The following is a 27,982-nucleotide window of genomic DNA, read 5'->3' as shown; positions in this document are numbered from 1 at the left end:
GCAGCCGGGGGGCAAGTGTATGGGGACCCAGAACACATTACCTACCATTCTTATGAACAGGAGCCGATTTTCATCACAAAAGGGGAGGTACAGATGACAGAAAATATGACTCATCGAGAGATTAACCGATTTACATGAAATGAAAGTGGGGGGGGGAAGTGTTTGAGCAGTTGATTGTACTTATTTCGTGAAGGCTGCTACAACAGCCCACAGGACCTCGTTTGTGTTGGCCTTCATACATTCGACTTCAGGGTCTAAATCCAGGAGCTGCCGCACTCTTTTTGTGGCAAGGTCATACTGCTCATCCAGAAGGGGGGCAAAAGCGTTCTCCAGGACGTCCGACGCGTGGGCTAAGTAAATGAGAGCCAGCAAGCGCTTGTCCATGCGGTGGGGGTCATTCACCCATCGGTCAAGCACAGCTTCTTGAACTTTCTTGATGAGGCGCTGCTTAATGTTGTTGTTGGTGAGGGGGTGCGTGGTCATGTCAAAGAGGAGAAAGTTCTGTTTCTCCGTAGTCAAAACCCCCTTTTCAACTAGGTTTTTGGCTAATCGTTCGCGGACGTTTCTCAACTGGTAATGCAATTTTAATGGATTCCATGTCTCACCTGGAAAGAAAAACAGAAAAAAAAGGCTCCTAAGCATTTAGCAGATATTTTGGTAAACATCATCACCCCAAAAATATAACAATGTTTTTTCCCTGCATCTGAATACTTAATGATCCACTTCATAATGATATACTCAGCACCTCTGGATCACATAATGAACCACTTCATAGTAATATACTCAGTACCTCTGGATCACACAAACACCCTCTAGAAGCACAATCTCCCTCTCTGAACCTCTTTCCAAGTGAACCTCAAAAATATTCTACTGGATTAGACCACATGCATTTTTTGGGGGGTGTGGTATAAAAATATGAAACTTTCTACAAGAAGATAAATCAAATAACTGAGTAAGCCTTGTAAAAAATCTTGAATAGTTAACCCTTACCCTAAAGAAAGTACAGGTGGTCCTCAACCTATGATCACAATTAAGCCCAACATTTTTGTTGCTAAATGAAACATTTCTTAAGTGAATTTTGTCCCATTTTACAACCCTTCTTGCCACAGTTGTTGAGTGAATCACTGCAGATGTTAAGTTAGTAACACCATTGTTAAATGACTCTGCTTCCCCATTGACTTTGTTTGTCAGAAGGTTGCAAAAGGGGATCACATGACCCAGGAATGCTGCAACTGTCATAAATATGAGTCAGTTGCCAAGCATCAGAATTTTGATCCTGTAACCATGGAGATGCTGCAACAATCGTAAGTGTGAAAAAAAGTCATATGTCACTTTTTTCAGTGCTGTTGTAACTCTGAACGGTCACTAAATGAACTGTTGTAAGTCATGGACTAGCTGTAAAGGCAACTGACATTTAAAATTGGGTAAGAGAAAAAGAGAAAGTGATGCCTTTCTCTCTTCAATTATTTTGAAGATAACTGCATTTACTGGATTCTCTTTAAAAGGTTGGATCTTGAATAACTTGAGCATTAGTTAAAACTATATATTGATACCCTGTCTAGTTCATTACTGTTCTCCGGCATTGCCTGTATCTGCTTAAAAGTGTACTGTAGGCAAAGTCTACTGCCTATCTTATTAATAAAATATTTACAAGACCCTCAAAATATGCTGAAAATACATAGATTTCATTCTTAAAGTCTTATCGAACAAGTATGAAAGAGGGGGGGGGGAACCCTTCTTTTGTGTGACCATTTAATTACATTATTTTTCTTGGTATATTGGTGACACCTTGTGACCAAACCCTCAAACTACAAGGAATTCTGAAGAAGTTAAGTTACTTCTAAGTTGACAATTATTTTACCATGTGTTCCTATATCAAAGCCCTTTGCGGACATGAATATTTTGCAACTTTCCTTATGAATGAGTTCACAATGCAATCAAAGTAATCTGAAGCTCTTTTGTATCTTAGAATGTGAAGGAGATTTTAATGCATATTTCTTTTCAAAACTATAAATGAAATGCAGTACTTCAGATTAGTAGCAGGGCCTCCTCCTCACATGACTGAACATACTGAATACCAATAATTTAAAACAAATTATTGCCCCAAACTAGAAGGATCCAAGGAGGAGGCTAGGCTAGAACTCATTCAACGGTGATACAGAGATGTAAATCTATCACCTTGGAGGAAGTAGTATTGCATTCTATCCAAAGAATGTACTTTACATGCTATGGCTGGGAGTTCATTACATACAAAGAAATAGAAATACAGTTGCTCAGTGCCATTCAGAGTTACAATGGCGCCATCTGAAAAGACTTACAATAGATCTGTGACACTGTGGCTGTTGCCGTGTCCTATGGTCACGTGATCATCATTTGTGACCATCATTGTCAGCTTCTGTCAATGGGGAAGCTAGCTAGCAAAGTCAATGGGGAAGCTAGCAGGAAGTTGCAAGTGGCACTTAATGATATGATGTTGCACAGATTTCGCTTAACACTACAACCAGAAATGCCACAATTGCTGATATAAGTTGCACAGTCATCTTAATGTCACACTTCATGACTGCATCACTTAGCAACAGAATTGCCAGTTCTAATTACATTGTTAAGCAAAGACTACCTGCAAGTTACAGATACTTGTGGAAATATTGTACAAGTTGCGGAACTTTGGAAGTGCAAGTTTTTAAACAATGTGCTTAAGGGGAAAAATATAACAATGTATAAAATAATTTTCCCCAATCTGTCTCCCCTCTCCATTTGTGCTGCAAACCATGCTGACTTGGGGATTCTGGGAGTTGTAATTTTAACACAAATAGTAGACAGGTTGGAAAGCCAGTGGAGTAGTAGAAATCATCTGTGTTAGAAACCATCATAAAACTACCATATTTTTCGGAGTATAGGAGACACTTTCCCTTCCCCTAAAAGTGGGTGAAAATTTTGGTGCATCATGTAGACTGAATATGGGCTTGTTTTTTGGCCTCCCGAACCCTCTGTGCATTCTGTTTTCACCCTCTCCGGCCCCCAGAAGCACTCTGTAGGCCAAAAACAGGTGCATTTTTGGCGAAAGCAGGATGTGCAGAGGGTTTGGGAGGCCAAAAATGGGCCTGTCTTTGGCCTGCAAAGTGCTTCTGGGGGCCAGGAAGGGCAAAAACAGGATGCAGTGAGGCAAAAAACCATCTTTTGTCTTGTTTTCCTCCTCTAAACCTAGGTGCATCTTATAGTCTGAAAAATACGGTATACATGATGGCAACAGTCACAGCTGGAGCGTTACAATCTAAGGCAACTTCCTGCTTCTTTTCCAAATTGGTTTTCTTGGCCAACAACCGCTGCACAAATAAGAGTGATATGTTATTTTTTCTGCTTTCATTTACCTAACCAAAATTACATCTATATGCATATAAATAGCATTTTAATATGCTTTCCTTTAAGCATTTAATATACCTAATGAATATTAACAGAGTAATCAAAATTAGCCAATTTGCAGCTTCGAGGACTGAAAAGAAAGACACCTGACTCAACAGGTATTTCAGTTAGAAGCAGTTTTCTAAGGCTTATTTTGCTTTCTGAATACTTATGCAAACCATTTTTCTGGAAACTGAAAACATTGTTTATATACTAGCAAGAAAAGCGCTGCATTTGTCTCATGTTCAACACTAGTTTTTCCTTCCTGTTAGCGCACAGCAAGGATAAGAGGAAATAATGCAGACACTTAATGTTATTAAGATTTAAGTCTACTATTTACAAGGGATTAACTCCCCTGATTTCACTGGAACTATGAGTAAACATTATGCTGCTTGTGAAAGATACTTAAGGTGGAGAAAGTTAATAAGCAGACTGAAAGAAAAACAAAACTGGAAGCCATGTTGCACTGAACTATGAAGCAGAAGTAGATTAAAATGTTCTATTATAGTGTAGTGTATGACTAAACTACATATTTGGAACTCATTTTTTTTGTTCAGAAATAGCAAGATATTATTACTTTATAGAGGAAAAACATATTAGCACCAAGCATAATAAAGTTTTCATTTTCAAGAGGCAAAGAAAACTATAATTTAAAAATTCAATAATGGAAACCCTTTCTTTTTATTAGAAATACACATTACCAGGAATCCTGCGTGAATGCAATAGCCTGAACAGGTATTAAATTAAAAGAGAGGGTTGTCTTTGGAAGTAATTTAGTTTGACCCTGTTGCTCCCAAGGAAGTGGACAGGATCCTAGGAAGTATGCACGCAAGCACCTGTGGTTTAGAATCCATGTCCCTCCTGGCTTGTGAAAACTTCCCAGGAGGTGACAGGCGGATGGACTCTGGCAGTGATTAATGCTTCCCCTCTTGGGCAGTGCCGAAGCACTTTAAGGAAGCTTAAGAAGAACCCATTGCTGGACTCCACCTGGTTGGATAATTTCTGCCCCGTCTCCAATCTTCCCTTTTTTTGGGAAGGCTTTTGAGAAGGTGGTCGCGTGGCAACTCCAGAGGTTTCTGGATGAAACAGATTATCTTGACCCCTACCAATCAGGATTCAGGCCTGGATCTGGGACAGAAATGGCATTGGTCACACTTTTGGATGATCTCTGTTGGGAGCGGGATGGGGGTATTGCATCCATCCTTGCTCTACTTAACCTCTCGGCATCTTTCGATACCATCGACCATGGTATTCTCCTGGGGCGGCTTCGAGGGATGGGAGTGTGCTATCCTGGTTCACTTACTTCCTCTGCAGTGTTGATAGGAGAGGAGAGATCCAGCCCTTGCCCACTGCTTTATGGGGTTCTGCAGGGCTCGTACTCTCTCCACTCCTGCTCAAAATTTACCATATTTTTCGGAGTATAAGATGCTTCAGACTATAAGACACACCCATCATTTTTGGGGAGGAAAACAAGAAAAAAATCTGCCTCGGCCTCCCAGTATCCATTCAGTAGTCATCTGGCCCATTCGCCACGACGCATTCACCACCACAGCCCATTTGCTGCCACCACCCATTCATCACTACGGCCCGTTTGCCATGGCCTGTTCACAGCCACCCATTCGCTGCCGTGGCCCATTCACTACCATTGCCTGTTCGCTGCCGCAGCCCATTCACTGCCATCCATTTGCTGACACAGTCTATTCGCCGCTGTCCCAGCCCGTTTGCTACCACTGCAGTCTGTTCACTGCAACCCATTTGCCACGGCCCTTTCAGCACGGCTGCCGCAGCCCATTTAGAACAGCTGATCAGTGCCGCACCAACCCACTCCCCCTGCCATAACATCTGCTGTAAAAGACGCACCAAAATTTTCAGCCACTTTTTTGGGGGGGGGGGGAATGGTCGTGGCCAGGAGGGCCTGTGCGCAACTGCGAGTTGTGCGCCAGTTACGTCCTTTCCTGGACCAACAGTCCCTACTCAGTCACCCATGCCCTAGTCACTTCCTGCCTTGACTATTGCAACACGCTCTACATGGGGCTGCCCTTGAAGAGCATCCAGAAGCTCCAGTTGGTGCAAAATTCAGCAGCCCGCATGGTTTGTGCAGACCTCAGTATGCACATGTATCACCTCTCCTGCGGGAGCTTCATTGGTTGCTGATTTGCTTCTGGTTGCAATTCAAGGTGCTGGTTATCAACTTTAAAGCATTTCATAGCTTGGGACCAGATTATCTGAGGGACCATCTCTTGCCAGTCACATCTACCCGACCCATCAGAGCAGGGAGACAGTGAATGTAGCGGGTACCATCCCCAAGGGAGATACACCTGGTGGGACCCAAAAGGGTCTTCTCCGTGGTGGCCCCCTCTCTCTGGAACATCATTCCCCCAGAGATTAGAATGGCCCCCACTCTAATATTCTTCCGGAAGGCGCTGAAGACCTGGTTCTGCCAGTGGGCCTGGGGAACCCAGAGTGGGATGGAGCTGCTGTTACCAGGGCGGGGGGAGGTGATTTTGTTATATTGTACCATATTAATTTATTTATTCTTTTTGTTAATTTTTGTTGTTTTAAATGTGGTTTTATATTATGTAAGCCACCTTGAGTTGCCATTAGTGAATAGGCTGCAACAGAAATTCAATAAATAAACAAATAAATTTAGAAGAGAATTCTGGCCTGTATAATGACTGATGCATCTCTGATTTGGATTTCTAACCTGATGTCTCTCATTTACTAGGAATTAATTGAGCATATACCAATATAACTGGAATAGAGCATGTCCCAGGTTAAGTATGCTTTGATTTAAGGATGACCCATAGTTAAGAACATGGCTTATCTTAGTAAAATTCGAGTTAAATAACAATGGTTCAGGTTCATTACATAGTTCTATTTATACAGCATGTATTATAAATTCGACTTAAAGGACAACCTTGGGAACAAAACTTGTTCTTAAACTTGGGACTACCTCTATATATTTTTATTTCTACTTGTTCTTTTTCCTTAGTAATAAATTTATATGCATAATAGAACTTCCTGTCCCACTAAAGCAATACATACTTTTTACTTGATTATCATGTTGTGGGGAATTTTAAATTCACAAATCCTAGAAGACTAACACTAATGCTTTAACACTGAAAATTAGTTAACATAGTATGGTCAGATGACAGACACATACCAAGATCACAACTTGAAAACTTGTGCCTTAAACACTAGTATGTAATTAATGGCAACCCAAAGAAATTTGAAAGCATTCAGAGAGGTTAATTTTTCACAGAAATTTCTTACCACTAAGCAGTTCTATCCAGTTCTGCACTGTTTCTGGAGGCTGAGTTTCTTTAATGTGCTTCAAAGCTTCGTCAAGTAGAACATCTCCTGTAGGAGCATCTGATTTGCAGATCACCTGATTGGAAATACAACTGATAAAATGAGCACCTCAAATTTTACTTTCTTAACATCAAATACAGAGAACATGGCTAGACATCATATGACGTTTTACAATTAAAAGGGTTAAACACAGCAGGCTGTGACAAGGGACTTTTCACTTTTCACAATCAAAACTCCGTATCTTTTGTGAGCTGTGAAATTCATGACACAATTCTGTAGATCACATGAAGAATTTAAATGAAGAATAATTATTCCAGATTACTAGCATGTGGTAATCACAGTGAAACAGAAATCCATGTCAGTGCAGAGACATTGAAAAGAAGAATGGCTAGGATAATTAAACTCAGTATGATTCTTCCTGATATATCCCTATATTGATCAGATAAAAAAGGTGTCAGGAAGTAAAGCAATTAAAACCACTGCTATCTACTCAGCACAGATTTTTAAAAAGCAGAGCGCATTAGTAATAAATGCAAAAAAAGCAACTGTATGGCTCTTAAAGGGACTGTGTAAATAATTGGAAAGAGAATGAAAAACAACTATGGATAATGGTTGTTCCTTAATCTGTTCAATGCCAAACCCACTCTCCTTTTGCTATTAGACCAGATGTCACCCTTCAAGATAGTCCATAAAAGAAGCAGCAACCATGATTACCAACACTACCTTTATTAAAAGATTACAGTAACAGAATCTTGCGCGTCTGAAAGCTCTTCTCCCCTCCTTTACTTTTAATTTCCAAAAAATTGGGGGGGAGAGTCTCTTCTAAGATGCTTCCCCACCACTTCTGTAGAGTCCAACACCTTTTGCATAATGGTTGTCCTATCTATTCTATAGCTTTTCCTCCTGTCTTCTAAGGCAGGGGTCTCCAACCTTGGTCCCTTTAAGACTTGTGGACTTCAATTCCCAGAGTTCCTCAGCTAGCTTTGCTGGCTGAGGGACTCTGAGAGTTGAAGCCCACAAGTCTTAAAGGGACCAAGGTTGGAGACCCCTGTTCTAAGGTAATTTTCATTCTTATAATTCTCATTCTCATACTATTACACCAAATATGGAGGATGTGCAGTTCCAACAGGATGAATAGGATCCAAGAGATCTCAAAAGAATTCATAAACATTCTTGCTAGGGCCAATCTTTCTTCCTAAATAAAGAAACTATCTTGTATCTCAGTCTCTGTCAAACTTGAGGACAGTGGGCCGGATGCATCACACGCTGGCCACACCCATGCCCGGTTTAGCGAAGGGGGAAAAAGTCGCAATATGTCATGTGAGGCCGCCATGACGCTACAAGTTTGACACCACTGTTGTATCTGATGAGTTGCTGATTTCACATTCTATAATCACACTTCAAAGTACTTCTAAAAGTCTAGCTAAACTTCTAAAAAGTAGAAAGTGACGTAGGCAGAGTATTTCTCAGGATGGCAAATACTGGAGAAGGATGAATTTATCTTCCCCCTCAGTACAAGAAAGTGTACCCTCACTACAAACAGAGGGGTGGTGGTGGTGTTTTTTGATGCAAAAAAAAATGGATACAAGCAGAGAAATTTAAAAAGCAAACTGCAACATCAGCTGGAGCTATTGAGGGATTATTAAACTGAAGGCATGAATGGAATGCATGGATATATGAGAAAGTACACACCAAACAAAACATTTTGCTTCAAACACAAAACTAAAGCAATAATACCTGAAGATTTTTGAAACTGCATTCCAGCTAAATAAAATTCAAAATATTTTAAGTATTCCAGCTATAGGAAAAAAACAGAGAATTCAAAACAAGTATTTTGTCCTTTATTCCAGAGCCACCAAGGTAAGTGAGCTCACAATCTGGGTTGCTATTTAGCAAGTTGCACTAAACAACTTGCTCCAAATTAAATGAGGGGATTATTTTAGAATACATTAAACATACATCAGGATTAAAGCAGACACTGAAGTTCGATTAGAAAAAAAACGATTATATTTTTAAATTAGTATTTTTTTAAAAAAAGCTTCAACACAAAAGTTTAATTGCAATCCTCAAGATGAAACACTTGAAATGATCCAACTTTGTTCTGAGGTTGGAACAAAACAGAATTACAGCATCTCAGAGACCTGCTTCAAGGTTGGTATATTTCACACACTTTTAGAGACTAGAGCTCTATGAAAATGCATGGCATTTAGAATAGAATAACAGAGTTGGAAGGGATCTTGGAGGTCTTCTAGTCCAACCCCCTGCTTAGGCAGGAAACCCTACATCACTTCAAACAAAACTTATCCAACATCTTCTTAAAAACTTCCAGTGTTGAAGCATTCACAACTTCTGGAGGCAAATTTTTCCACTGATTAATTGTTCTAACTGTCAGGAAATTTCTCCTTAATTCTAAGTTGCTTCTCTCCTTGATTAGTTTCCACCCATTGCTTCTTGCTCTATCCTCAGATGCTTTGGAGAATAGTTTGATTTAGTTTAATTAAAAATATTGCTGACTATTGAGGTCTCTCAACAATTTATAATTAAAACAATTACTGTTCACTACATAGTCACTTTTCCTCCTAGGGTTACCAGAACAGATTCAGGTCATACTAAATGAACCCAGATATGAATAGGATATTGTAAAGGCTCACAAGGAAAGTGGAAATAAAAGATGTGAGACTCAATATAAAAGATGTAGGTTAAAGCCATTACATTGCAACCAAAGGCAAGTCTACATGAACAGATAAATGATTATAGCTGTAAATGATAATCAAGTAGGAGGCAGATCCACTGAGGATCCCAGAACAACAGGTTGTTGTGGAGAAGGGTGGAGTAACTGTTTAAGATGGAACGTTGAGCTATCAGACCAAACGCAGTCAACACTGCAGGCACTTAAAACAGCACTGGGTGTTAAAAAGAAAGAAGGAATGGGGACAGTAACTGAATTTGAACATTTTAAACACTACAATAATTCTTATCAGCTCAACATCAAAGTTGGGTGCCCATTTTAAAGCTAATGTACAGATAATGGAAAACCCCTGTAATACAGCTGTTCATTGTTTGATTATAATGTGTAAAGCCCCCTCTTTATACTTTGCAACTTTCAGGAAATGGTTAATTTTAAATAATCTCTAACTGCAATTAAAAGTTCATGTAACAAACACTAGGCTGAAGCCCATAAATACTTAATGACTGTAAAGACCTAATCTTTTAGAAACCAAAGTATTACTAAAGTACAATTGTCAACAGGTCCAACTAGCACAGCCAATAATTAGGCATCTACAGAGGTGTAATTTAAAAGTATTTGTAGGCCACGGGTTTCTACTCTACTGTGTCTGAACCAAGTTACTTGCTCATATTGTCTAAACATCAAATCTTCCTAGGATGTAGTATCAAAATAAAAAAAAGAAAATGATATCTAAAGTATTACTATACAGCTGTTGAATTTCAAGGAACATTCCTGCATTTTTGGCAAATCTAGCTCTGTGTTCTGTAAAGGAGAAAGGAAATACATTTAAAATTAATCACAACTAAGCACAGCTGTACATAAGTAGTATGTCTTTGCTGTGCAAAGCTTAATTCTGAACAGTGGAACAGTGTGGAAATTTTTCAAACTTGCTTTTCACATAGGCGACTCAAATGTTATATTGACAGAACAGTTTGTCCATGCAACCAGATTTGCGGTAGAGAATGAAGCGGGTGTTATTCACAAAATCTCTCCAGGAAGAAGTGGAGAAAACTGCCTTTATATAATGCCAATAAAATCAAACTGAAAGAGCAACACTGAGTGATTCATTCCCAACTAGGCCTTGTATTTAACAAATTTCATATGCTAAGTACTTTTATAAGATTGCTCAAATTTTTGAGCTATGCAAAATAAAGTACCAAACTTGCTGATTAGCCATTAGCCTTCTTGCAGTGTCTTTAGAAACGCTGATATAAATATGTAGATTTATAATTATTACCCTATGTAAAAAGGTAAGGGAAAAAGATTTTAGAAAAGTACAGAGGTTTATTACTTTGCTGCACTTACCTTTCTAGTTAGCAAACTTTTACGTCTCATTCCAAATGCTTCAAGCTGAAGACGCCCCCTCAGTGCCAATTCAATTAACATGCAACCACGGAGCCCAGATGAAATGCAATCGTTCCAAAATGATGTATAACCCTAAAGGGGGAAAAACGTATAACTGATTTTTTTTGTAAATGCATTACAAGAATAAGTACAGATATACAACCCCGAGATAAAAAATTCTGTTGTTTTCTGAAACAACAAAATAGTTGCAAAAAATAAATTAAATACTAATGAAGAAGTATTTTCTTCCATTTTTCTTTCCATTTTTTTTTAATTTGGAGAGTTGAGAATTTTACAGGAATGTTCTTAAGTTGGGTCTGTGATACATACAAAGTCCTCTCTTCCTGCAATTACATGTATATTGAGGTTTCCATGCATTAGCTAAACAGATTATTAAGCAGTAAAAAGGCTAATCTCATCAATAATTTCTAGATAATTTTCTTACTCCCTTATATAACAAATCGTTTCCACTTTTTTCCTTATTTCCTAGCTTGTTCTATATTTATATTAGAGGAATACTGCTGAAAAAGCTTTTTCTTTTCTCTAATTTGGAACTGAAAATGCAGTTTTTATATCTCCATTCATAATTATTCATAACTATTAAGTAAGCTTTATAAATATTTATATTTGTGTAAAACATATGTCTAATCATATTTAGCCTGTAACTGCTAAAAGAAGAGACAAGATAATTGCCATAGATTCACCTTTACCAATTTCTCTGCTTCTGAAAAGTTACTCCAACTTGTAGTGAATATAAAAAAATCGCAGGCTCTTCCACAAATGGAGGAAGCCCTTTCTTCTATATAAGGGCAAACCCAGACAAAAGGAATTTAAAAAAAATAAAATTAGGACACCAATCTTTACTCACCAAATAAAATTATAATTAATTTTAATTAAGAACATGCAAAGCTATTTTGGTTCTGAGGCATTAAAAAGAAATGGAATGGAAAATATTAAATACAGTATTGTCTTTCTTTGAGCACTATAGAATAACTCTGGAAAACTATGAACTTTACTACTTGCTCATATATTTTCAAAAGAATGCTTCAATAATAAAAATATGTAATATGTAATAAACATATGCCTCTTCTATTAATTGAATTATATTGCATATCACATTTAAAAATCACCAACGTCCCTCATAGAATGACTCTGGGTAGTGTACAAGAGATAAAAACATAAAAAGTTATATATAAATTTTATATTAGTAGGCAATTAAAGCAAGATTAGAATAATGAAAATTAAACATTAAAAAGGCAGGGGAGAGCCTTCAAGGCCTAATCAGTCTCATGTCTGTGTGCTCTTCTGTGTTTATTCCACCTCCCCCTGAACAGGGTCTTCAGAAAGCACCCCTGTTGCGCAGGTCCAGATTCCGAGCTCAGCAAGAGTCACTGGGTAACTGAGTCCCAGGAAAGCAGGCCAGGAAGCACAGCATGAGCAGACAAGGCACAGAACTGGGCACATTGCTCCAGCAACATTCAAGTCCTCTGGGCAGGGTTAAGGAGGCAAGCTCTTCAAGAGGTGAGGTGGCCTCCTTGTGAGTAGTCTAGCTCAAGGGTCTCCAACCTTGGCAACTTTAAGCCTGGTGGACTTCAACTCCCAGAACTCCCCAGCCAGCTTTGCTGGCTGGGGGATTCTGGGAGTTGAAGTCCATCAGGCTTAAAGTTGCCAAGGTTGGAGACCCCTGGTCTAGTTGACCGGCATTGCGCTCGTCTCCTCTACTTGTCCTTGGATCAGGAGGAGGAGGTGTGGACTCCACCTCCTCCTCCTTACTAACGGGTGGCAGCTGCACTTGGTCCTTGTCTGAAGACTTGGCCAACCCCACTCAGCTGTCGCTCCTCCAATTGACTCAGTTGAGGCTGCTCCATCAGGCTAGCATTCTTTGAGTCCCGATCCTGACCAATACTCAGCTCCAAACGTTCTTCTGCAGACGCAAACTCACCCTCCTCCTCTGAACTCACATCTGGAGGAGGGTCCAGGGGCAGATCCACGATGGTGGGTAATGTTACATAGAGTGGGGGCATCTACAGAGAAGGCTTCTTTCTAGATCCCACCAGGAAAATTCTTTAACGGGGGTGGGGTGTAATACGTTTCCTTCCTCACCGAATGGGACAGGCCAATGTAATGGGGCAAAGATGGTAGCGCTTTAATATACGTAGCCAACACAGCCAATATACATAGCTGAACTGGGGCCAGAAGCAAATGCAGCTCGTGCAGCAGAGATGTTGTATACACCAGTGGTCCCCAACCTTTTGGACCTCAAGGACCACAAAATTCATAATTTTAAATCCTACAGACCACTAATATGATCTGCTTAATGACCAGCTGGGTGGGTGTGGCTAAGTGGTCATGTGACTGGGTGGGCATGACCAACTTGATGTCACTCACATCAAGGGGCACCTCACTGGCCTCTACTTATCCCTCCCTTCCTACCCACTCCTCCCCTGCCTGCCCAGGCTCCTTAGGGCCCCAACAGAAAGCAGTTGTTGGAGCTAAGCAGCCATCATGAGAAACAGTTGGCTCAGTTCAAATTGGATCTGACCGAGAAGGAAGCTCAGCAGAAGCACCTCACCAAAGACTAGGAACATAGGCTTCCCAAGCAGAGGGAAGACTTGCAGGAGTGCGAGGCCAGGTACCGGTGCCTGGAGGCTCAGCGAGCTGAGATGGACAATCAGTTCCAGGCCATGATGCAGTTCCACTGGAATAAGGTCCTCCGGCTCTTCGCCACCAGCAGCACTTCCCTCCAGCCTTCGCCCAAAACCTTACACCAGGAGGCTGAAGCAGACCCCAACCCACACAAAAAGACTCTGAAGGGGGAGACTCTCTGCAGCAACACAAGCATTCATTGCACATATCCGGTCTAGGGGCCATAGTTTGAGGACCCCTGATTTAGTGCAATATAAAAAATGCAAATAATTTTTCTGGGGACCACCAAAATTTTCTCACGACCACCAGTGGTCCACGGACCACCAGTTGGTGACTGCCAGTATACACTGTCCTTGGGATGCCCAAGATTGCTTGTGTGTCCGTATTCTGTACCAGCTGAAGCTTCTGGATATTTTTTCAAGGGTAGCCCCATGAAGAGCGCATTAAAATAGTCTAGATCAGGAGTGTCAAACTTGCATCATCACGGCATCAACACGTGACGTATTGTGACTTTTTCACCCTTCGCTAAATCATGTATGGGCATGTAGCACATGACACATCTGGCTGCCAGGCCACAAGTTTGACAGCCCTGGTCTAGATCAGGGGTCGGCAACCTTAAACACTCAAAAGAGTCACAAATTCAATTCTGGAGCCGACCGGAAGTCCGGTTCCTCCAGCATAGTCTCCTCCTAGTGCAGTGTCCTTTTTCCTCTATCTATCCTAACCAAAAGTCTTATCAATTGTGGAGCCGACTGGAAAACCCGCCCCTTGCCATAAAGTCTCCTACTGGCACGCTATGGTTTCCCCCCAACCGGAAGCTCCTCTCAAAATTGTGGTGCTGACCAGCGACAGGGAGCCGCAGCTGAGGGATGAAAGAGCCACATGCGGCTGCAGAGGTTGCTGACCTCTGGTCTAGATGGAAGGTGACCAGGGAGTGAATGGGTGAGCAAAGAGCTATCCAAAAAAAGGGTTAAGGTGGCAAGCAACATAAAGTTGAGCAAAGGCCCAATTACAATTTGAATGAAGTTATAAATCACCTAATTTGCTTACAAATCACAATAAAATTGTAATACAATACAAAAAAGTATTTAAAAAATCTAAATGTCTAAAAGATATAAAGCTAGAAGTCAGTAACTGTAGATGATTTGCTGTTAAATGTTTCATACTACGGTACATTTTAAGATCTAATATTTGAACATAAAGTAGGGACAACTGAGAGGGAGATATACATATTCTGAAGATAAATAATAAAGAGACCCAGGAATTCCACTTAATTTGTCTCTCCCTATGGTCCGTGATTTACAGTGCTTTCCTGTACATGTAATATGGAAATAAGTCCAATCAGGTAGCTTCCTCTCAGATAATTGGACAAAGAATTAACACAGCAAGCGATAAACTCTTTCATAAAACAAGTGTACCTATTAATTCATATCACTTGTACAGAAATGAAAGAAACCTAAGTCTTTAATATTTATTAAGCATGTTTACACTGCAGAACAGTAGCCATCTGGATTGATGACCAGATTTTTTTTCTCAGAAACAACAAAGGCATTGGAATAAACAAAAAAGGACCTGACTCAATAATAGCACAAGTATTTTCATAAGTTCTAAGACTAATTTTAAGCAAACTTAGAATTCTACAACACACAGGAAACACATGACAAAATAATTGCATAATCAAGGGTTTTTTTTTTGCCATGGTCCTGAAAACAAACACACTACAGGCAGTCCTCGGGTTACAACCACTTGTTCAGCAATCATCCAAAGTTACAACTGCACTGAACAAGTAGTACTTATGACCAATCCTCGAATTTCCATCTGCTGCATTACCCCATGGCTCTGTGCTCATGATTTGGGTGCCTGGCAATTGGTCTTCGTTTATGACAGGTTTCAGTATCTGTCAGTCACCTGATCACCATTTGCAATTTTCCCTGCCATTTTTCCACATGCAACATCAATAGGGAAGCCAGCAGGTTGCAAGTTGATTTTGTCACTTTTTCTCCTGAGGAGACCCACTACAATATATAAGATCCCAGGGAGCTTGTACTCTGTAACAACTCCTGCTGATCTGCATTTGCTAGTGTTCATCTGTACCCCTTAGTGTGTGCCTGCCTTCAGTGCCCCTTGCCAGTCTATGCTGCCTAGCACTCATCTGAGGCTCCACCCAGTCCACCTGTACCTCCTAGCATCTGCTCACAGCATCCCTTGAGTTCCATAGTGTCTGCCTGAAAGACTCTCCTGCAACACCCACATTTATCTCCTCACTCCTCTCCTGGGACTCTCACCTCTTCCCATTTAGCAACCTGCACAATTTGAGGATTACAATGGCGGCCACGAGTGCAAGGATTGCTCTTGATAAGCACATAGACTTTACGACTATCAAACTTTACAACCATTATGACATCACTTAGCTTAAGAAATTCCCGCCCCAAGTGCTGTTGTAACCCGAGAGCTACCTGTACTTTTTAATATGTTACAAAGTTTCATCTTCTAATTTTAGTCCTACTTCCTGCTGTGAACTGACAAGACATTAGAAGCTTCATTTTGATGTAACACGTACATACAAATATTAAGTCCTCAATTTGCGAACAAGCATTTCAACTTTTCACATACTGATATGACAGTAACAGCCAGTAATATAAAACTATCTTAAATAAAAGTGTTCATTTATATTTTGAACTCAAAACAAGGCTTTAATGCACAAAAGAACAGAATTTTTTTGTATTGGAAATAGCACATTACTACTGAAATAATATTAATAAACTGAATCTGAAGATACCTAAGATGTCTAAAGGCAAGTTTTAATCTGATGCTAAAAACATACCAAGAAAGATGCTTTTATTTTAAGTAGATATAATCATAACCGATTGGGGAGGGGTGGAAAAACTCCTTTACATAAATCATTCACCACTAAAATAAAGTATATTTACTCTTTCATTTTTCTCCACAAATGTTATAATATAAAGCAGGAGTGTCAAACTTAGATTTGGTCCATGAGACCACCCTGGAAAGAGCGAAGGACCGGCCAGCGGTCCCTTGGTCCATCCCAGGCTGACCGGGCACTGATCTACAACCTGGTGGCAGCTGGCAGCGTGCTGTAGGAAGCTGTGGCAGGCAAAAATGGAGCTCAGGAGGGCTGCGCACGACCCTCCCAAGCTCTGTTTTCATTGGCAGAGTGCTGGAGGAGGCCATGGCAGCCGAAAATGGCAGCCGAAAATGGATCCCCTCAGCCCCACCCAGCCCACCACAGGCACCACCCAACATGAGTGACATTGAGCTGGCCATGCCCACCCTGGCCACACCCCCAGCCCCTCAAAATCAAATGCGGCCCTCAATGAAATCGAGTTTGAAACCCCTGATATAAAGCTACATGAGAAACATTTTCTTGCATATGTAAAAAAGAAACAAGCCAAAATAATAAAATGTAACAGATGTCATTGCATAATTTTATATCTATATCCCACCTGAATGATTTTGTCTGGGTTTGAGAGTTAAGGAGGTTGTTAGTACCTCTATGGGAGACCACCAGGGAATAGCGAAGCTGCACAGTTAACTTGAGTGTTAAAAGTCTACTAGAAGGCAGCCATAATTAAATTTTGTATTGTTTCTATGAAAACTAAATGTGTGAGCGAGCTTGAAGATTTCCCTTTCCACTGAAACTCCATCTTACAACTTTGCAAAACAAACTTTTAAATCCTTCTCCTCTCATGTCAATCTACACAGAGCACATAAACTTATATGTGATACGGTATTACACCCCAAAAACGTTGAAATGGTGTATCTTGCATGGAAAATATGACAATTCAGCAATTATATATTATTACAAAAACATGATAGTACCATAAACTTATTTATGAACAATCAGTCTAAAAGTTTCAAAGTACTCCACTTCAAATGACACCACCTATGAAATTACTGCAGAACCTGACTGATCTGCAAGGAAAGGCTTGATTAGGATTTGGCTGGAAAACACCATAGAATTCCAGGGCTTTAGACTACACTGGGAAACTGAAGAAATATCCAATAAAAAGCAATGGAAAATCATGAATGTACTGTTAACAGGAAAATTTCATGGCTGCACCCATGTAGTGTAGTCACTAGACTTAAAAGGACATCTTTAGATTATTGCTCTTGAAAAGGAATTGCAAACTACAATTTGTCCAAAATATAGTAATCCAGCTACTTACACAAAGGGATAGATTTAATAGAATTGCACCTGTTCTTCAGTCATTGCAGAGCTGCTAACTGGCATCCCACTTTAATTTAAATTGCTAGCAATCGCCGATAAAACTCTCTATGGCTGGGCGCCCTTTTACTTATTTGACAGACTTTCTCTCACCCATCTTTTGGACATACATCCCAACAGTTCATCAAAGGTTTTTCAAAGTTCAACTAGGTACTGTTTATGGCAGGGGTCCCTAAACTTGGCAGCTTTAAGACTTGTGGACTTCAATTCCCAGAATTCTCCAGCCAGCAATGTTGCCTGGAGAATTCTGGGAGTTGAAGTCCACAAGTCTTAAAGCTGCCAAGTTTGAAGACCTCTGGTTTATGGGTTTATCCTAGTCTACATACTCATTGACTCCCTCAAAAAAGTTTAGAATTTGTGAAACAAGGCTTACTTTTGCAAAAATGTTGTTAATTCTCTTTCAGTAAGGCTTGTCTCTTTGTATGTTATGACTATTTTCTCTTTAATAATATTTTCTACCATACTATCTAAAAAGATGTTAAGCTAACTGAACTATAATTTCCCATTACCTTCCTTGATTTTTAAACCAAAATCGTACCAGCTCTTTTTCACTTCTCAGGAATGAATCCAGATCTTAAAAGACAAGTTGCATATTTCCAATTTCACATTTTAATTCTTTTAAGAATCCTTGAATAGATATTTTATAGGGCTGGAGATTGAATTATTTTTCATTTTATAACTTAATTCTTTTCCTTACCATTTGTCTCAGTTGATTTGACTCCCTTGCTTGGAAACTGTCCTACGCTATCACTGAGCCTTTAGCCAATACATTGGCAAGAAGAGCTTACATCCCTATAGCTCAGGGGTGACAAAGTCACATTGTCATGTGACATATTGGGACTTTTCCCCCTTTGCTAAACTGGGGATGGGTGTGGCCAGTGCGTGATACATCTGGCCTGTGGGGCGGAGTTTGACAGCCCTGCTATAGCTGTTGGCTAATTTTTGTTTCATACTCAGATTTTCCCCCAAGCAAACCTTCATACTACTTTTTCACTGTCCATATCCTAGGAAATTATCAGGGTCTAGAAACAAGGAAGGTAGCAGAATGCCTGAAACTCTAGGGTTGGGCATCTCAAACCTCCTCTCCCAGAAGCCCTCTGGGTTCTGAACTCCATTTAGGTGATAAGAAATGGGTATACTGAACTATTGCATCTTCATACTAATAATTTATGTGATAGTCAGGAAGCATATCATACAATACTGGGCTAGAATAAATAATTAGAACCAAAATTACATCAGTAAGTACAAAAGTCACCGTGTTGCTTAATGTTAACAAAACTAAGATAATATCAACAGGAAGTGTCAACATAATGTAAATCGGCAGAGAAGAAGTTGAATTTATCTTTTATCTTCCTAAGCTACAGATTCACAAGGGATCTTCAATACGGGAGATTCTTCTATGTGGGAGAAAGGCTATGAGAGATCTAGACAAAATATTTAGTGCAGAGAAATAACATTAACAGGTGTATTGATAGCTTTTTAGTAATGATGGAGAAAATTGAGAATATTTCATACTTCAAGAAGAACAAATAATTTAATTTTATATGAAATATAATAAAAGCATGGTCCATAATTTGTTGTGATTGACAGAATCAAAACCCTATCCTTACGATTTATATTGATATTGTTTCCTGATTGCTTACTTATACCCTAGGACTATCATCATTGTATCTTATGATTCTTGATGAAGGTATCTTTTCTTTAGGTACACTGAGAGCATATGCACCAAGACAAATTCCTGGTGTGTCCAATCACAAATTCCTGGTGTGTCCAATCAATAAAAAATTATATTCTATTCTACATATAAACAATAAAGGATTAACTTTCTATGCTGTTCTTTTTTGTAACCGGAATATACATCTATATTTTCCAACTGTTTTCCATACATGCTCGAAAACATCAAGTACGAGCTGCATCATACTGTAGGAGAGTGATGGCTAACCTTTTTGCCCTCGTGTGCCAAGAGTGGGGGAGCGCAGGGGGGTCATGCACGTGTGTGCCCACACCCATAATTCAATGCACCCTGTCCCCGTGCATGCGCACGTGACACACACACACACACCGTGCTCTCCCCACTTTTGGCATGTGATGGCCCGGTGGGCCCGGTAGGCCTGTTTTTCACCCTCCCCAGGCTCCAGACATTTTCTTGGGGGCCAGGGAGGGTGAAAACAGCCTTCCCCACCCACACGGAGGCCCTCTAAAGGCTGGTAACAGCCTGTTTCCTGACTTCCGGTGGTCCCGGAAGGCCCGAAAATCAGTTGGCCAGCGCGCACATGTGCACTGGGGCAGAGGTCGCCCTCGAGGGGCCTCACTTGTGGGTACCCCAGGGTCGATTCTCTCGCCTACCCTGTTCAACATCTACATGAAGCCGCTGGGTGAGGTCATCAGTGGGTTCGGGTGAGTTATCATCTGTACGCTGATGACACTCAGCTGTACTTTTCCACCCCGGACCACCCCAACGAAGCGGTCAAGTGCTGTCCCGGTGCCTGGAAGCCGACGGGTCTGGATGGGGAGAAACAGACTCAAGCTCAATCCTCCAAGACGGAGTGGCTGTGGATTCCGGCACCCGGTACAGTCAGCTGCATCCGCAGCTGACTGTTGGGGCGAGTTAGTGGCCCCAAAGGAGGTGGTTCGCAACTTGGCGTCCTCCTGGATGGCCGGCTGTCCTTTGAGGAACATCTGGCAGCCGTCACCAGGAGGGCTTTTACCAAGTTCGCTTGGTTCGCCAGTTGCGCCCTTCCTTGACCGGGATGCCTTATGCACGGTCACCACGCCTGGTTACGCCTCGGCTGGATTATTGCAATGCTCTCTACATGGGGCTGCCCTTGAGGTGCACCCGGAGGCTGCAGTTAGTCCAGAATGCAGCTGCGCGAGTGGTAATGGGAGCCGCCGAGGCTCCCACGTAACACCTCTGCTCCGTAGTTTGCACTGGCTTCCTGTGGTCTTCGGTGCGCTTCAAGATCCTGGTTACCACCTTTAAAGCGCCCATGGCTTAGGACCCGGTACTTACGAGACCGCCTGCTGTTACCGTATGCCTCCCATCGACCCGTACGCTCTCACAGAGAGGGCCTTCTCAGGGTGCCGTCCGCCAAACAATGTCGGCTGGCGGCTCCCAGGGGTAGGGCCTTCTCTGTGGGGGCACCGGCGCTCTGGAACGAACTCCCCCCTGGCTTACGTCAAGTTCCTGATCTTCGGACCTTCCGTCGTGAGCTAAAAACATACTTATTTATTCAAGCAGGACTGGCATAAATAGTGATTTTAAATTGGGGTTTTAGAGATTTTAAACATTTGTAAATTTTTTAATTTTTAAATTATCGGCCATTTATTAATAGTTTCTTTTAATTTCTTTTAATTGTATATACTCTGTATTTTATTTCGGCTGTACACCGCCCTGAGTCCTTCGGGAGAAGGGCGGTATAAAAATCTAATAAAACTAAACTAAAACTAAAAGTCACCGTGTTGCTTAATGTTAACAAAACTAAGATAATATCAACAGGAAGTGTCAACATAATGTAAATAGGCAGAGAAGAAGTTGAATTTATTCTAGGCTTTTATCTTCCTAAGCTACAGATTCACAAGGGATCTTCAACATGGGAGATTCTTCTATGTGGGAGAAAGGCTATGAGAGATCTAGACAAAATATTTAGTGCAGAGAAATAACATTAATAGGTGTATTGATAGCTTTTTAGTAATGATGGAGAAAATTGAGAATATTTCATACTTCAAGAAGAACAAATAATTTAATTTTATATGAAATATAATAAAAGCATGGTCCATAATTTGTTGTGATTGACAGAATCAAAACCCTATCCTTACGATTTATATTGATATTGTTTCCTGATTGCTTACTTATACCCTAGGACTATCATTATTGTATCTTATGATTCTTGATGAAGGTATCTTTTCTTTAGGTACACTGAGAGCATATGCACCAAGACAAATTCCTGGTGTGTCCAATCACACTTGGCCAATAAAAAATTATATTCTATTCTACATATAAACAATAAAGGATTAACTTTCTATGCTGTTCTTTTTTGTAACCGGAATATACATCTATATTTTCCAACTGTTTTCCATACATGCTCGAAAACATCAAGTACGAGCTGCATCATATTGTAGGACAGTGATGGCTAACCTTTTTGCCATAGTGTGCCAAGAGTGGGGGAGCGCAGGGGGGTCATGCACGTGTGTGCCCACACCCATAATTCAATGCACCCTGTCCCCGTGCATGCGCACATGACACACACACACACACACACCGTGCTCTCCCCACTTTTGGCATGTGATGGCCCGGTGGGCCCGGTAGGCCTGTTTTTCACCCTCCCCAGGCTCCAGACATTTTCTTGGGGGCCAGGGAGAGTGAAAACAGCCTTCCCCACCCACACGGAGGCCCTCTAAAGGCTGGTAACAGCCTGTTTCCTGACTTCCGGTGGTCCCGGAAGGCCCGAAAATCAGTTGGCCAGCACGCACATGTGCACTGGAGCTGAGCTAGGGTAACGCTTTCATGCCCACAGATATGGCTCTGCATGCCACCTGTGGCACGCGTGCCATAGGTTCGCCATCACGGCTATAGGATTTTAAATAAATATTGTGGTATTTCATCAATTCTTGTTTTGATGTTAGTAATATTTTCTAATTACAATCAATGTTTGGTTTTAGTCAGTATATAAAACTTTACATTTATTTAATTCTCCCATATATTAATATCATCTATTCTTTTATACCATTTCCAGTAGATTTTTGCTTTCTTTCATTTCTGTAGTCTTTTTTAAAAGTTCTTGTTCTTCCTCTTTGATTGCTATTTTTATTACTGTACATTACATATTTAAATGTAACATCTTCTCGTGTTGCTTTTCTTTGAAACTCAGTTGTTACACAAATTTTATTGTCTTTTGCAGTAGTTTTCAACAGGCTACCAGACAGCAATTTCCACTCCTCCTCCCCCACCTTTGGGATATTGTTTGTTTGCTTCATTTTTAATTATGCTTTAATTTGCAGTCTAGAGTTGTTCAAGTATTTAATGTGTCATATCTAATCCATTAAATCTATTCTTTACCTTCAATCGATAATTTGCTGAAGTTGTATCTTCTTAGTTTTTTTGTTTAGCTGTAATTTTGTAAGAAGAATTTCATAATCTGAGAGATAGTCTTTCTGCTGACTAAATAGAGCCTCTCTATCTTTGCTTGCAGAGTAAATAATCAATCTGATTTCAGTATTGTTCATCTGGTAAAATATATGTGTAGAGTCACAGCAGAGTTTCTGAAAAAAGGCATTTGCTGTAATACTGACTTTTTTTTTTTTGGCAAATTCTATTGGTTTTGTACAGAGGCTAAATGTTCCTCTTAGTCCAGATGCTATTCTACTTCCAAGGTAGCATTTCCATTTTACATAACATCTTTTTTGACTGCTGTGTTAGCAAAATGTTTCAAGTCATCTCCGAGCTATTTGGTTTTTACTTTTCCAGCATCTGTGATTGAACTATCAGTGTAATACTGATTGATTTGCCTTAGATGCAAATTAAGATTATTCTATTGTTTTCTGGATTATATGCAAGCACTGACTTTCAAATATTTTGTTACTTCACATACCTATTAACAGACAATGATTCTGAGGATGTATAGCTGACTTGCCAAAGCCTGAAACTGAAAATTCTTCAGTTGCAGCATGATCTTCAGGATAAAAAAAAATAAGTCTTTAAACTAAATGATACTTATTTTTCATTTCAGTAGTCCTTATGATCAGCTGTTCATTAAATGTTCAAACCTTGATTCTAAGTTTTACAACCTGCCCGTCCGCCGTCCGCCCCCCTCGCGCCAGGTATATGATTGTATTTTTGGTACTCAGCAACCAACCCATATTTATGGCTGTTTGCAAGTGTCCTGCAGTCACACGACTGGCATTTACTTCCAGTTTCCAGAGAAAAAATGCACATTGCGGACAATGGATCTGCAGACATGTTACTGGCTTAATTGCAGCATTTGCTTAACAACTCCTACAAAGTCATAGAAGTGGAAATAGTCACAAGGTAACTTCTTAACAACTGGAACAATATACAACTATAATTTTGGGATCAATTACAGTCTTGAGTCAACGACTACCTGCATTACTATTAGCCATTTCAGAATTACTCTAAATTATGGAAGTTAGAATTTCTATAGCAACTTCAAACAATAATAGAATCTATATCCCAAGGGAGCTTAGTGAGACTAGCTGTATTTAAAAATATACCTATTGAAAATTTTCATTAACAAATGCTTTTAAAATTCTCATTTAATGTTATGTAATTCAATATTAAATGCTTGCAAAGCAATTCATTTTGAGGAAAAGTGTACTAACAACAACTTTATATATATATGATGCAGAAGGTTAAACACTATCCTGCCTGCACAAAAGTTGACAAAAAAAACAAAAATTGTTCTCTATTCCACAAGCTGTATATCAGTACATCAATATATATACTATATCAGAAGTTTTAACCAAATAGCATCATATTCTGATTCCATATTCAGAATTACTGCTAAACTCATCATAAGTACGGAAGACTAAGGCCAGGAATCCTTCTATCACACCTGGATAAAAACTCTGAAGCCAAGATTGCCTTTGTGAATCTTTGTTATTAATGGCACTGCTGCTAGCCCTGCAAATCAACAGATCAGAGAACTGTAAAAAGAGTACAGCTTTATTGCACATTAATTTGTTATAAATTCTGATGAGTATCAATGGTTTATAGTGGGTATCGGCAACCCACGGCTCCGGAGCTACATACGGCTCTTTGGGCCCTCTGCTGTGGCTCCCTGTCAGGTGATCCCACCACTGGCTGGCCTAGCCCCTCACCCTCCCCTCTCAGTCACTCCTCGCCTGAGAAGGTAAGGGCAACGGCAGCGGATGGAGCCTGGTTAGACCAGTGTCTCAGGGAGGAAAGTTGCGCGTCTCCCTGAGTGACCGAGGTGTGCGCAGCACCAACAAGGGCCAGAAGAAGAGGCAAGTACAGGGCCACTTCGCTTCTGCTCTGGAATATGGAGCAAGTCTCTATCTGCCACCATCACCCTTACCTTCTCAGGCAAGGAGTGACTGGGAGAAGAGGACAAGGGGCAGGGCCAGCCTACAGTGGGTACAGCCGGCAGGAAGCCACAGCAGGGGGACGAAAGAGCTTCATTTATCCGGGATCCTGAAATGATTCTTGATTTAAATCATATGGTAAAAAGCACCCAAAGAAAGAAAGAATAACATCACTGGGGAAAAAACAACAATTGCCTGTTTTTGGAAATGGTTCAAGAGGGAACATACACACACATACGAGAGGGGGAGGAGGGGAGGAGAAAAAGAGAGAAAGAGAGAGAGATGAGAAAGAGCTGAGAAAGAGATGAGAGAGAGGAGACAGAGCGGGAAAAAGAGAGAGATGAGAGAGATATGAGAAACAGAGAGGGAGAGGAGAGAAAGAGAGAGAGAGAGAGAGAGACAGAGAGGGAGAAAGGGGTGGAGGAGGGAGAGAGATACCTGTTTCCGAGAGAAAAGAAAATACCGGGAGCCACAAAACCTGGGTAGATGTGGCTAGGGGTTGTTATGTGACTGGGTAGGAGTGAGTGACATCAAGTTGGCCACTCCCAACCAGGTTTTGTTGCTCCCGGTGTTTTCTTTTCTGTGGGAAATGGGTCCAAATGGCTTTTTGAGTGTTTAAGGTTGCAGACCCTGGTTTATAGTTACCTATCTTTTGAGAATATCTGTAAGAGGCAACAATTATTGAGTCAGTCATCTTTTAAACAAGACAGTAGCAGCTCTTTGAAGATAATGCTTTTTGTATTTACTTCAATTTGTACCTTATCTAAGAAACTTGAATGCCTTTTTCCAGGAGGACTATCATTTGGTAGCTATAGAACATGAATCCATTGTTAAAGAAGTAACTCAGAGGAGACAATTAAGTTTCCCAAATTTGGAAAAGATTTGGAAATACCATCTTCAAGTCAACGTGTCATGGCAAGACATACTGTTTGCCTTTATTTAAGTGGAATTGAATTTCCTAACAAGTGATATCACAGCATAAAACTGCAGCCTACACCCTACCTCATCACAAGAAGTTGATTCTTATCCATAAAGCTTAAACCATTAAAAATCTATTATAAAGATACCACAAGACATTATTATCACGTTGGGCTTAATGCAACAGGTTCCAGATTTGTTTTCTCAAAGATAATTTTAATAATTTGTAAATATACTTAATAAATTTTTTCTTTCTAGGAAAAAACGTGTTTATATGAGGTTTGTGGCATTTTCTACATAATATAGCCATGTTTAATGGATACGTTTGTTCATGTAATTTCCAATTCTTCTGTTCTTTTTCTTAGACACACTAATTACATTAGTGTAACAAATAAAGTGTCAACTTCTAGCACACAGTTCTAAGGGAGCTATACAAGTAAAAGAGGGTGTAGGAAAGGAATACAGAAATAGTGAATTTATGCTCTCAGTGTTATGGCTTGCACTAGCATGTCAGAGCAAAAACTGGTATGTTAATTTTGCAAAGGGTACGACAACTCAAATAAGGAACAAAATAATCATCTCCCCACCCGTCACATACACAAGCAAACACTTTTCTGAAGATATTTGCGGCTAAATTAATTTCTAATTACAGGCCTTGTTGAATTTTCCTGTTATATTATATAGTATATTTTCAAAGCTTAAAGCCAGGATCCCATTCCCCAATGTAATGGTAAACACATATTTATTCCCATTGTAAATATGTTTCTAAATTGCTGGCTGTCTCAATTCCAGCCAATTAGTTGCTTGGAAAAAAAAGCTTGAGCAAGAATGTGCATTTTCCTGCTTGCTCATCTTCAATCAACTCCTCCGTTCTACACATACACACACTCATTATAATTATTCTTCATTTCTTTAAACCTGTGAGTCATCTCTTGAATGATTTCTGCTGTAATGAGCAATAAAGGGGGAAGGCTTTGCAAGGATAATGGCACTCAAGTCAGCTGGGGTCCCACAACTCAGTGGCTAAAATGTGGCCAGTTTGTGGCACAGCATGAACTCCACCAATCTAAGGCCCAATGAAGTGTAAAACAGGAAACAACTTGGTCAGTTCAATGACCTGTGTTGTGTAAACTGAAACAACATGAACCCACGGACTTCTAAATCCTGAGGCTTTACCCTGAAAAAACAAGTAGCACCTTTTTAAAAAAAATAATTAAAAGAGATATGCTTTTGTGAGTTGACTTCCTTAGAGGCTGTTCAGACTTCTGGAGCATCAGAGGAAGGCAGCTGCATCTCTCCCTCCCTCCCCCCAAAAGTAAAAAAAAAAATCTGGAAAGATGCTACCAGATTCCAGATGACTTGCTAGAGTAGACTAACCCAGTAATCCACGTATAATGGTTTCTCTTCACTACCCTAAGGTGGCTCAGTGGCTAAGACACTGAGCTCGTCGATCAGAATGGTCGGAATCCCGAGTACAAGTCTCCTGTGTGAGCAGGGGGGTTGGACTAGATGACCTCCAAGGTCCCTTCCAACTGTTACTGTTACCCCAATAACCGGGCGAGGATTCCTCTTCCTCCTGCAATATCAGTCTTGCCTCTTCAATAGCTCCCTCAAGATTCCCCTCTCCCTCACCCATTTAAGGCTCCAGGAGACTCCAAAACCCAATCTTCCCAACTAGGCTGGCTGCGGAAGATAGGCTTTAGTCCAAACACGTCGGTATGCCGGGAATGTCCACCCCACGGCCTCTTCAAACCCCCCCCCCACTCCACCTCGCCCCTTGTTCCCTCATAATCCGCTCGCCGTCCCTCACCTCCCGGTCCTTGAGGCCCAGCAGCAACACCTCCTCCATGAGCGTGAGCCGCGTTTCCTTGGAGTCCCCCTTCTCCTCTTCCCCCTGCTCGTCTCGCCGGCCTTCCTCCTCCGGCCCACCGCCGCCGCCTCCCCCGCCGCTGCCGCCGCCGGCCCCCCGGTCTTTGTCGGCCGCGCTGCGCGAAGCCTCCGTGCGGCGTTGCACCAGGCCCGAGCTGCGCTGGGTCAGCGAAGTCATGACGCGGCGGCGGCGGCGGCGGCAAGAGAACGGAGCCTGCGACCCCGGAGGGCCCCGCTCGGCGGGAGGAAAGCGGCAGGAGCCCCGGGAGGCCGCGGCCTTCTCCCTCCGCTCCCGCAGGCAGGGCGCAGGCCCGGCCGTCTCCGGCAGGCCAGGGACGGAATGGGCGGGCCGGTTCCGCCTGTTGCGGCACTCAAAGCGGAGGCGGCGGGGGCGACTTCGGCGGCGTCTCCTCCAATATGGCGGCGCGGACTCCCTCGGCTGACGCCAGCAGCGACGGAGG

The 27,982-nt window shown here is 41.1% G+C and overlaps 1 protein-coding gene across 1 annotated transcript; it reads right to left on the bottom strand.

Annotated features, from left to right (window-relative positions):
* On the bottom strand, nucleotides 1-27,982 carry GOLPH3 (golgi phosphoprotein 3). Its single transcript, XM_058170285.1, has 4 exons — nucleotides 27,463-27,982; nucleotides 10,745-10,876; nucleotides 6,673-6,787; nucleotides 1-605 (listed from the first exon to the last, which is right to left on the bottom strand). The coding sequence occupies exons 1-4, from the start codon at nucleotides 27,697-27,699 to the stop codon at nucleotides 181-183; spliced, it is 909 nt and encodes a 302-aa protein (XP_058026268.1). The 5' UTR covers nucleotides 27,700-27,982; the 3' UTR covers nucleotides 1-180.

The sequence above is a fragment of the Ahaetulla prasina genome, chromosome 2 (genome assembly GCF_028640845.1).
Source record: "Ahaetulla prasina isolate Xishuangbanna chromosome 2, ASM2864084v1, whole genome shotgun sequence".
NCBI classification, from domain to species: Eukaryota; Metazoa; Chordata; class Lepidosauria; order Squamata; family Colubridae; genus Ahaetulla; species Ahaetulla prasina.
The sequence above is the reverse complement of the archived record's forward strand: the minus strand, read 5'-3'. Positions and strand labels throughout refer to the sequence as shown.